This window comes from Phytophthora infestans, genomic scaffold (genome assembly GCF_000142945.1).
Source record: "Phytophthora infestans T30-4 supercont1.22 genomic scaffold, whole genome shotgun sequence".
Taxonomy (NCBI): Eukaryota; Oomycota; class Peronosporomycetes; order Peronosporales; family Peronosporaceae; genus Phytophthora; species Phytophthora infestans.
This window is the reverse complement of record NW_003303737.1, coordinates 1,476,059-1,488,260: the sequence shown is the minus strand read 5'-3', so window position 1 is coordinate 1,488,260 and position 12,202 is coordinate 1,476,059. Positions and strand designations below refer to the sequence as shown.

Genomic DNA, 12,202 nt, shown 5'->3' with positions numbered 1-12,202 from the left:
TGTGTGGTGGAGCGAGCGAATGGCACCGTGTTGCCTCGCATCCGTGCAATGCTTACCGCTACACATCTTCCTAACATACTATGGGGAGAAGCACTTCTACACATCATCACGACACTGAATTGACTACCAACCAAACCGCTAGGACTGGTCTCGCCATACAAGAAGCTGTACTGTGTGACACCTGATGTGGATGAACTGCGGACTTGGGGGGGGATGTGACGAAGCAGCTCGAGATGGTGCCGATAGCTGATGACCTGCAGGACAAAGAACATGAGTCCAGTGGGAGTGCGAAAGACAACTTACCTGAAGAGCAGAGAGTAGAGTCGCCAGCCGGTGCAGCTGCACCAGTTGAAGTTGCTACGAACGATGAGACGAAGGGGCCATCTGCGGCACCCTCGTCCAGCAAGCGACGAAAACGAAAGACGCGAAGAAACTTAAAACGGGAAAGAAGGTGACGAAAGACTTTGGGATTCAAGCTCCTCCTATTCAACCTTGTTTTAAGCGACCTCGACGGACGCAGAAGCCAAATGTACGGCTTCTTGACTATGTGGTGGGCAATGTGATGTCAATCTTTATGGACATTGAGATAGCGACGACCTACAAACAGACCCGTCGGAGTAAATATTGGCTTCAGTGGAAGGCTGCGATGCTTGCTGAACTACAGTAACTGAAACGGCATTAGGCATGGAAATTGGTGCCACGTGCGGCTGCCAAGGGTGTCAAGGTTATAACGTGCAGATGGGAGTTCGCTGCTAAACGTGATGAGCGAGGGCGTGTAAAAACGTCCAAAGCTCGTCTCGTGACTCATGGCTTCAACCAACAATAGGACGTGAACTACAGTGAGACCTATGCACTAGTAATCCGGTCTGAGACGATCCGTGTCGCAATCTACTTCGCAGTTCAACGAGGATGGGAAGTTCTCTAATACGATGTAAGGAGTGCGTTTCTTTATGGGGATTTCGATGAATTGATCTTCATGGAGCAACCGCCAGGCTTTCAAACGGATGGGCCAGCGTTTGTCTGTAAGCTTTTGAAGAGCCACTATGGGCTTAAACAAGCACCGAACGTATGGAACCGAGCTCTACATGCCAAGTTGCTGACACTAGGCTTGAGCGCCTGGAGTCGGACTACGGCTTGTACGCGCTGAAGAAGGATGGAGAGTGACTAAGCTCCTAGCTGTATACGTGGACGACCTATTGCTAATGGGTCCACGTGAGCTCTGTGCTCGAATTGCAACCGCGCTACAAGAAATCTTTGAGCTCACGACCATGGGAACCGTGAAGTACTTACTATTGTCCTGGCCATTGAAGAAGATACTCTATCAGGAGCGCTACACCAATCCCTACTAACTTTTCAAGCTCACCAGGGTGCGATTTTCGGTTTTACATCTGCTTTTGGGCTTGTATTTACTCAATTCGAAGTTGTTTATGCGTTATTAAGACTTTTCTTAGGGGCTGAAAACGCGCGAGTGTTCAATGTGGATAGTCCACGAAATAGTCAACAGCCATTGGCTGAATTAAAAAACATATGCCTTTTTATCGAGCGGCCACTGAAGACGATACAAGTCATTATAACCACAATCAGTATGAGACGGGGCGTATATTAAGTTATAAAAATATCTAAAATTATAAATCACGACGTTGTCATCTTGAACTGCGACAGTTTGTTCAACGACACCACCTTCGATCTCGTCACTACTGCACACCATGTTGTCCACTTCACTTCCTCCGTCATTCTCATCGTCATCTGTCACCATGGGGCAGGAGTCAAGTGCTTTGAAGTAGTGATCTTCAAATTTCTGGACATGTCGGTAGAAATTTTGCCAATTTTCGTCCGTAACTTTAGCGATCTCGACGCCCACCTTAGCGTCCAGCTCTCGAGCATTGTTAGATGGATCTAGGGCTATTCGGCTCTTCATCAACCCCCAAACCATCTCGATCGGTTGAAGTTCGGGATGGTAAGGGGGGTAGTATAATAAATGGTCGTGTAGTGATGCAAGCCGTTGTGCCTCATAAATCGGGGCAGGTCGGTGTGGCTGAACACGCATCAATAACTGCGCAATGATATCACTCTCGTTGAAGTCGATTTCTAAATGTACATATGTAATTAACAATATTAGTGCTAAAAAAATAACAATAAACTTAGAAAATAACAATAAAATTACTGCGTTCTTTCAGCCACGCCTGAATGGCAGCCTTTTTCCACTTTTTGGTTGGAGAGGGGTTGGTTATCCGCTTGTGATATAAGGCCCCGTCCATATGAACGTTGCACGGACCGAATTTATCCTTAAGCGTGATGCAAAGTTTCAAAAACCAAGACTCAAAAATCTGCGAGTCGAAATTGCCGTGGTAGTCGATTGGATCTGCCCCTTTCCGCTTTTTTGATGAAGAATCCCAATGTTTAATGGATTCCCCACTAAACTGTCCGTGAATGCCACTTTGAGAACGTGTTGCTGTTCCTGTACGAGCATATTCGTCGCAAGTAATTATACCTGCAGCTACAATTACAATTCTAAAAATTAGTAATAAAATACGAATGTTAGAAAAAATAAAATAAAATAAAAGCAAATCAAACATTACCTGGCTTCACGCCCGCTTTTGGATTTTCTTACTTTGTCCTCTGTCAACCACGTTTTGTTGGCAACGTGGTTGACATTGACGTAGGACTCGTCCAGAAACACCTCCGGCCGTACTGGATTCTTGTTTGAGTCTCGGTTTAAAAGTTTTTTTTTGTAAATAGGTAGCGCGAAACTACATTATTCTCCTTCTCTGCTAGAAAATTGCGATTTTTGCCCCGGACATGAAAAAACCCCATTCGTTTGAGCAATCGGCGCATACTGCAAGCTGGAATCTTATTATTTCTGCCCATGACTTTTGCCACGTGATTTGAAATCAGTTGAGCTGTAATTAAGCGAGTCGCTTCGTTTTCGGCTATCACAAATTCCCGGATTATCTCCTTCAACTCTGGTGATGAGTACTTGTTGACGGCCCCACCCTTAGTATTTTGCAGCTTTAACAAAATATAAAATTATATAGGTAAGTGTTATTTAACCGTTAATAATCACAATAATATCAAAGCACGAAAATTCAAGAAACATCGTCGAGCTCGGTGCCGGGATTCTTGTTCCAGAACACCATGACGCGTGCAACAGTGGCGACTGAGATGCCAAGACACACGGCTACACGATCCCGGGTCTCCACGCCCCCAGAACGTCATGCTTTTTCCTCAGCGATGAAATATGCATGAGCCTGCACAATCATGCACTTTTCTTGAGGGGTCAGCGGCTTGCCTCGACCCATTCTTTCTCGTAATGCCACTCCGTTAGCCGCCCTAACCGTTCTTTAAATAAACATGTACTCCTTCAAATAGAATCTGGAGGACTCCAGGTTCTCCAAGGTCAAAACTGACGAAAATATTGACAGTTTTGATGCCATGTTAAAAAAAAGATTTCTGAGTTGTATCTTCTTCAATGGCCAGGACAATAAGTGTGGAGATCTTGATCAACCGACCGAGTCGACAGATTATCTACTGCCAGAAACAGTACGTACTCGAAGTACTCAAGCGATTTCACATGGAGACGTGCAATGGGTGTACTACGCCTGAGGCTCTGACACCCTCAAAGGCGGTTGTTCCTGCTACGACTGAGTACCTGCCTTACCGAGAGCTGGTCGGTGCGCTTCAGTATCTTGTAAGTGCCTCAAGACCTGACATCGCACACGCGACCAGACACCTCGGAAAATACAAAGCCAGCTACGACCATACTCACTACGCGCAAGCCAAGCGGGTATTGCGCTACCTGCAGGCAACACGTGACTTAGGTCTTTTGATCGATGTTGCTTCATCAAGTGACCTACGTGTGGGTTGCTACTCGGATGCTGACTATGCCAATGATCCCGTTGACCGCCGCAGCATCAGTGGATACGTGACGACAATGGACGAAAATGTCGTCTCCTATGCACCAAGGAAACAAGAAATTAATGCTCAGAGCACATGTGAAGCTGAGTTCGTTGCATTGGCTGAAGCTACAAAGGACTTGCTGTGGCTTGCAGGGCTCTGCCAAGAACTTGCGTGGAAACACGCACTACCAGTACTACTCGGGGATAACCAGGGAGCCATCTCTCTAACGATTAAACCCGGCAAGCACAGCAAGCAAAAACACATTGACAACAAATACCATATGGTGCGGCGGAACGTGGAGCTACACCGGATCATTACGCAACACATTGGGACGGAGGATATGGTGGCAGACATCATCGCCAAACCACTTGCGGTGGTCACGTTCTCTCGATTCCGAAAGTTGCTGAAGGTACTGCCCTATTGTGGCAGACAGCGACATGGCCGCAACTGTAAATGAGAAGAATACATCTGCGTCAACTGCGATGTATGAGACCCTGACTGCGTCACCTGCGATGCGGTCAAGTACGACGAATTAAGACATTACTGACGACGATGGCATGTATTTTTCCTGTGTGCCGACTGGTTGAACCAGCTCCGTGTGGCTGTACCACAACACTAGCATGTAATCAACTGCGCCGGACTACAAACACGTGCGATTCGAGTGGGAGACTAAGCAGCTAGCAAATTACGGTGGTGGTGGCTATCATACGACTATTCTCAGTGGTGTGTGTACGGGTGAAGCGATGTGATCGCGTCGATTCGCCACTGCATCGCCGAGACCAAGTGGGAGTGGGAGATGCTATCCTGCTACTGTGCGATGCTACTTGCTACAGTCTGCCCGTGTCCAGTGCCAGACGTCATTGCCACAACCCCAAGACACTGGCAATACCAGTACTACCGATCCGACCTACAATCCTACGCGTGTCTATGCAGTATACTGCATCCCGGCGCTCACGTGCGAGCTGCGTGCGGAAGATACCAAGGACTGTATGAAGGACGACACTGGTGGCGGTGAGCACCTGCAACGCAGTTGCAGGTGATGGTGAAATACTTAGCTTCTCTAAAGACTTTCTTAGGTTGAGTACGTGCTAATCTAACTTTGCGGAACATGGAGGTTCAGGTGCTTGGCAGCTCTCACTCACACTGCTTTTGCTGTGCTGCGCGCGCATCGAGTGAGAGGCAGCAAGCACTAGAGCTCCGTGGTCCTGTCGTGGTACTTTACCCGGCACTCACGTGTCCTACATTCTAATTCCTATTGCTCTACGCCTACTGCCCTACAAGTCTGTGCCAATGGCACCTACTCTACGTAGTGATAGAAGGTCGGAGAGCCCGGTGACGCGCCATGCGTCATCTCAGCTACTGAGTCTCGCTGACGGCGACTCGTATACTGACGGCCTGCTCACACCACATGCGAGCTGGTAGACAAATCCATTGCGTCCAAAGAGGTATCCGACGAGTCGTCTGCCAGTCATGCAGACATCTGTGCGGCCTCCAATCTGCGGCTAACGCGGCCACGTGCAGGTCGTCGCCCGTCGCCGACACCACGCGACTCACGGTGGCGGTTGCGGGGCGTAGGGCGGCTCACATGCTCACGGTGAACTACAAATAGTTTAGCGATACGGTTGCGTCGGTTCTCTCGGTGACGTTGTTGGGTCTCGCGGCGATCGCTGCGAATACTTTCACCGATCTAACTCAGTCTCAGCCGCGCATTTCACGCACTTCACCGCTACTCAGCCGGTAGCGGGCGTAACTATCATCATTCCTCCCGGCGTAACAGATTGGCACGGACATAGAAGTTCGTTAAGGCTACACAGAGCTGAACGTAGAAGTTGTAGCTGTCTTCATCGCAACGATACTTGTCAGCGTAGATTGACCACAGCGAACAGTGTCGACCAAAGTAACTCTCCACTAAGACGCGTTCATGGGCAATGTCCTCATTGGTTGCGATCTGGTCCAGCGTGCGCGTCTGCAATGCAGCTCGCTTGTAAGGCGTAATGACGCGGAAGTCACGTGCGAAGCTTTGATAGCCTTTGTCGGCTACCACGGCCCAGCCCAACGGGTACTGTGCAACCAAGTGACCTTCGTGGAAGTTCGTCGTCGCCACAACCTTACGAAGCATTTGCAGATTAAACTTAGCGTTGTTGCGGAGCACATCGATGTCGGCGGTATTGCCGGTGTAATGACGGGTGCAGCTAACCGCTAACCCATTTGGAAGGACAGACACCTCCGTCTTTTAGCCGTGCAGATGGTGTTTTTTGCTGTAATACATCGAGCGTTCTTGCATGCGACCAGCCGGCATGTTTGACTGCTGGAAGGTGACATCGGCTGCGTACCGAGCGTACCAATATTTGGAAAAGGCTTGGCCGCCCAGCACCAGCTTCTTCATCGGGTAGTTTTCCAACGCAGACGCTACCATCACCTCGTAGAGAAACGGAGACAGAACGGATGCAAACTTGGTCACCATTTTCTGGAACTAAGGAGACCTCACACGAAATACCGCTCTTACGACATCCCACTTACCACAGTTCTTTAGGGCAGTTAAAAGCATGAAAAGAACGTTCTTTCCGCTATATGCGCACTTACGACCACGTCCCGTGTTCCAATTCACGGTGTCGCGCGCTATGCTCCACAGCCAGTCTACCTACACCGGTCCATAATTTGTAAAGGTCAATACGCTCTCCTCGTCCATGTTTAGGTAGGAGTTGGAGAGTGGAGACGGAGAGTCTGCTTCATCGTCCGTGTCGGCGCGATGCAAAAGCACCACGGCGGATCAACCAGCCAGTCGGTCGGTGTTTAGGCAGCGCAGCGTCGCGACACTCTGGAGCGCATGCTCTGGCGTCATTCTCCCCTCACGGCGAGTCATTTCTCTGGGGATTTGAGCAGTGACCATGGTTATTCGTTCTCTACGCGGGGAATCGAAAAGTGAGTGTGTCAATGACTTTAATGGTAGTCTTAACACATCGCCTTAGCTAGCACCTATTGCCTGACACGTTGGCGTTGCGGCCATCTTCAACCAAAATCTCGTTTACTAAACGAAGTGCCAGGCAAGGATCACATATAGAATCAGGTAGTGTAGGGCCTAGGTGGTTTATCGCTGTAAATCGAAACTTCACAAACATTCACAGGCTGACCTGAAGTTCTGTTGGTCGTCTATGGATTTTCGCGAATCAAACAAAAAAATCAGTTTTTTATTGATCTAAAACTGGGTCAGTTTGAGCAACATTTGGTTAAATGGACTGGACACTCCTAGAGAGGCTGAAATAGCATTGTGCGAAGGCGTCGACCCTTGTTGAGTTTATCCTCTTGTCAACAACGTAAGATTCAGGTTTTAGCAGCTCAATCGGTGCAATATCCGCCATCCCAATGGCCCATTACATTTTGCTTTTAGTGCGTCGTGTCCTTTCTCTTTAACTTTGTTGAACATTTTTATTGGTTTAAAAATGTCCCAGGCTAAAAATACCTGATTAAAAACGTTTTTTTCGGCTACAGTGGTCACGGTAATTAATCTAAGTTGATAAATAATCTCATACACTAAATATTCTCACTCAAGTTTGTTGAGAATAATTCACGTGAGCAAACTTTTCCAGAGTTCATTTATAATCTCAGTTGTGGGTGATATCTTGTACTCACTATCGGGTTTGCTTATGGTGCAGTCGTTAATGATCGCCCTAGCCAATCGCTGCATTGTGAGTTCAAGTGCCGCAGCAGCAGTGCATCGGGTGTCAATTGTCCCTTTTAGAGTTAGGTCTGTGGTGATTTATGCTCTGTGGAATGTTCTGACCCAATAATTGGCATCCGTTGGTTGCTCGGCTGTAAACACTGATGTTCGTACTTAAGAAAAGTTTCACTGTTTCTATTTACCAATTGGCTGTGGCTCTAAATTATATGACTGCACGTACTTGTGTCTAATCCTTCTTCATTTCATGATGTTTTTTTTTTATAATTCTCTCTGCCACTGTACAGTCCAGTGACATTCCAACAACTGAAACTTTTTTACCTTCAGGTATAATTTATGCAGACATGTAGATGTGAGATTAATTTCAGGGCTACATAAAATAATAGCAATGAGATTTATTTTACCAAACATTATTTAATGGGAGTTCATTAATACTCTCACGGAGATCAATTGCTGTGTGAAATAAAACAATTACTCCACACAAAATAATTTCAATGAGATTCATTACCGTGACCACTGTAATTTATTATGCTTAATCATATGTACCAATCTATAATTTTAATTGTGTCCTCAGGTTACCGGTAATACAGTATTTAAATAAAACCTTTCGTACCTGATATGACCAGGTAAATTAAAGTGTTGATATTTGTTTTTTTTAAACTGGTTTAAAAACCGGCTTTATTCTCCTGTTTTGGTTTATAAGCCAATAGACGTGCATACTACATGTACTACAGTATTTCTTGGGAAGTCCATTGTTTAGCCACAGCTACTGACTACTACTCCTACTTCTACTACGTACATGTACTGGTACATGTATTAATAGTAGTCTACTAAACTACGTTCCCTGCTTGCTATGTCTCTCTCTCACCAGGTCAGCGCATAAGTACTCCACAATCCATGGTCTTGGATCGTGAGTAAGCTCAACATGATTTTTGGACGTGGCGCAATTTGCACCCCACCTGTGGAGTCTTTTATACGAGCCTTTTGGGTGCTTCTTGAAGTGTGCCCAGATCCCCTCGTCTCGCGAACGCGCCATTCTTAAATGAGCTAGAGAACTGTGCCTTCCACACGCGTCTAAGCACCACGATAACCACCCATTTAGCTACTAGCGGCGGGTACCATCAAGCGACCACAAAAGAACCATTTGGACCAATAAAAAAAGGTAAAAAATATTTGGTTTGGAGCGACCGGAGTTAAGTACTGTAGTACATGTAGATATTCCTCAGAAACTACAGTTCTCTAATGTGAATTTGTGAGATGCTAGAGCCTAGTTGCTAAGGTTAGAGGTTCGACTGCGCTTCGAGGGCGATATCGCGTCCTTGTTCGCACGCCTCTTCTTCTTGGTCGCACGCCTCTTCTTTGACTTACTAAGTTTTTCTTCATTTTCTCCGCCAGCGTTATCCACGTAAAACAGACTAGACGCGTCCGCAGCGGCTTCCTCTACAACTTCAGCCGCATCTACCTGAGGCTTTGGCTTGTCCGAGTTGCCCTCAGCCATTCTCTGCAAGTACGCAGTGTAGCTCTGTACAGCCAACACGTTAGAATCACCATGCAGCAAGGATCAACACTTCAATGCAGCCAAGACAACTCACCTTCTGAACAAGAAGAAGCTCCTCCGTCGTCATGTCAGTTGAACTCAGCAGAATGTTTACCATCTGGTTCTGGTCTATGCATTTCTTCCATAACCGCTGTGTAGCCTTCTCAAACACAGACTTGGGATTCGCTGTCTGCTCGTGGTCCAACCAAGACACGAAGCCCACAGAAAGTGGCACACCGGCCAGATGAGCCAAAGCCGTGGTGATGGCCGGTAGACTTGACTTAAGCTCAGCACGCATGAACTCTGCCGCTTGACGCACACACACTACGGCCTCGATAAGCGCACGATCCAGCAGTGCAACTTTATCTGCTGTAACACTCTCTTTAGATTGGTCGAACAGAGCCACACTAGCGAACGCGCGCGAATAAACTTGGCCGAGACAGTCAAGCAGTGCAAGTCGGTCCTGTTTCTCGAAAGCCTCCTCCTCATCATCATCTAGGTAAGTCGTAGGCTTGGACAAATCGTGCACGAAGGTCAGAACAGATACGAGCCACTGATTGTTTTGGTGACGTCCACGCTGGTGCATCTGGGCGGCCAGCAGTACTTGTCGAGTTGTAAGCTGAGCTTGCGTAATACTACTCAATTGCTTCCGCTTCTGTGAGTTCTGCTTCGATGTCTGCTCTTGCTCCTCGTCCTCCGAAGCGGAAGACTCGTCCGACGTCTTCTCATCGTGATTATCGCTTTCAATTGGGAAATAAATTGCCAGCGCGAGCAGCGCGCCGTAGATGTTAGCCATTTCTCCATCGTAGTCCACAACCTTCAGCTCCTCGCTCTCTTCCGGACGGTAAAATGCCGTCCACGGGGCTGCCAAGTCCCCCGCAGAACTGACCACCTCCTTACTAGCAACCCGATCCAGCGCCACCGCGTACTGAACCACAACGCGCTCCAGCAGATCACGAAGATGTTGCACCTGCTTAGATGCATCGTCGTCTTTGCTGCAACTCCAGTTGTTCGGCAATTTCTCTATCTGCTGTTTCACAGACGCTGCCAGACGTCTCAGCACAAGGCCTCGCTTGTGCTGCTGCTGTTGTGGTGATTCGTAGCTGCGCGCCGCGATTAGCGCAAATATCTGTGCGATCTTCTCGGCATCCATGTCTGGTGTATCAGCCGCTTGCAGTGCCCCATCGATGCCTGCGTCTAGTGCTAGCACCCCAACGAGTCTGCGCTGTTTGTCAGCGGTCCCTTGTGCCAGCTCCAGCTCCGTCGTCACCTCGTTCAGCGGCGCACCGCGCGTCTGATACGTTTGCTGCGGTTCCTTCTGCTGATCCTCCACATATTCGACGTGCAACTCACGCAGTAGTGAGGCCAACTGCGTCTCCAGAGACGTCAAATCCCGTGCCAGTTGCGCTTTAAGTTTTCCAGGCGGCAGCTTGGCCACCGCCTCCTCCAACATCTCGCGCAAAAAAGCACCATTCTCCCAGAATTGCTCGCGTTCGGTTGTTTGCGCCCACTGCTGGAACACAGCGCACGAGAATTGCGTTAAGAAGCGCGTCGTCTTCGCGTCCATGTTGGTCGTACGATTCGTAGGTTGCGTGCGAGTTGTCAAACAAACTTGTTTGAAATAAGGACGATTGGCTGGCGAAGGTTTTGTGTGATGTACATTAAATTCCATTGTATTGTGGATTCTACTTTAAATTTGGATCGAGCCTGCTAGTTACGCGATATGATAGTGTTTTCGTCAACCCATTTAATGGGTACGTTTTCTATTTTGACCAATGATCAACGCTTGTTGATTGAGATGGCAACTAAATGAACTAGCCCTTTTTCCGCAGCGTCTCTGTTATGTTCTACAGTACCAACATTTTTTGTCCATAATTTTTTCTTGAAGGGTTAATTATCGCAGGCACTGTAGTACTACGTAGTACTTCGAAGTACATGTATAATCCAGTACAATATGCAGCTATCTTCACGTATACAAAGCCTAAAAAAGCAATAAGCATTCTTGTTTTTTTGTTTGTTTCCTCGCCAGGCGCCCTCCCATACTTTTTCCTGCACTCTTTTTCAAAAAAGAATCTCCACTTTCTCCATTATCAGCAACAACCGCTCTTGGCCTTGCCAGTGTCGACGTGGGTGGTTCCTCTCACTCTCAGCCCGCTACTTCTCGACGCTCCGGGACTGAATCCGACGTCGTCGTCCTCCACAATTTGAATAGCTTGTCCCCTTCCTCCTCCACGACTTCTCGGCACTTCCTCTGTCCTGTGGACCTGTGCTTGCGTCTGCATTGGCTGCGTCTGTTTCGTATGTGGCTGCGGCCTTCCCTTGCTGGTCGGGGGCTTAGCCAATGGCTCGTCATCCTCATCATCATCATCGTCGGCAATTAACGCGCTCCCTTTCTTCTTCTTGCCGCCCGTGCGATTCAACATGCGACGTGTGAGCTCTACAAACACATCTTCAAGACCTCGATTGAGCTTAGCAGACGTGTCGAAGTGCGCAGCTCCCACCGACTCAGCGTAGCGTTTTGCCTCGTCCTCAGGAACCTTCCGGTTGCGGTGGAGATCGCTCTTGTTACCGGCGATACAGATGGAAATGTCGTCCCCCACAATACGACGCAGTTCTCGCACCCACGTGCGAACTTTGCGGAAAGACTCGGCGTCTGTGATGTCGTAGACTAGTAGTGCTCCATCGGCGTCTCGATAATAGATGGGGCCTAAGGCATGGAAACGCTCTTGACCCGCTGTGTCCCAGAGCGACAGCGCCACACGACAATTGTCCACGAGCAGTCGCTTATCTAAATACGAAGCCTGTAGTGTCGATACCTGCCGCTCGTCGTACTCGCCCTTAATGTAGCGTAGCAGAATGGAAGTTTTACCCACGCGACCTGCGGAAAGAGAGGCAGTAGTTAGAAGGGGGGAAGGGGGGACGGAGGCAACCAAGAGTGAATCATTTAACCTTCGCCTAATAGGACGACCTTGAACTTCTTGGTGGAGCGCTCGCCCATACCTACAGCCGGGTCTTCACCAAGGGGGTCGTGGAGTAGAGCACAAGTCGAGCCGGTGAAGTCGCGCTTTTTGCCTCCTGCTTCTTTTTCTTTC

At 48.3% G+C, this 12,202-nt stretch overlaps 2 protein-coding genes across 2 annotated transcripts; both read right to left on the bottom strand.

Annotated features, from left to right (window-relative positions):
• Positions 1 to 9,117: 9,117 nt before the first annotated feature.
• Positions 9,118 to 10,677, bottom strand: PITG_11727 (uncharacterized protein; the record flags this gene model as incomplete). Its single annotated transcript, XM_002901202.1, has 1 exon — positions 9,118 to 10,677. One exon carries the CDS (start codon positions 10,675 to 10,677, stop codon positions 9,118 to 9,120), a length of 1,560 nt encoding a protein of 519 aa, XP_002901248.1.
• A 523-nt stretch (positions 10,678 to 11,200) lies between these two features.
• Positions 11,201 to 12,179, bottom strand: PITG_11726 (ras family GTPase, putative; the record flags this gene model as incomplete). Its single annotated transcript, XM_002901201.1, has 2 exons — positions 11,201 to 11,988; positions 12,060 to 12,179. 2 exons carry the CDS (start codon positions 12,106 to 12,108, stop codon positions 11,201 to 11,203), a joined length of 837 nt encoding a protein of 278 aa, XP_002901247.1.
• Positions 12,180 to 12,202: the final 23 nt, after the last annotated feature.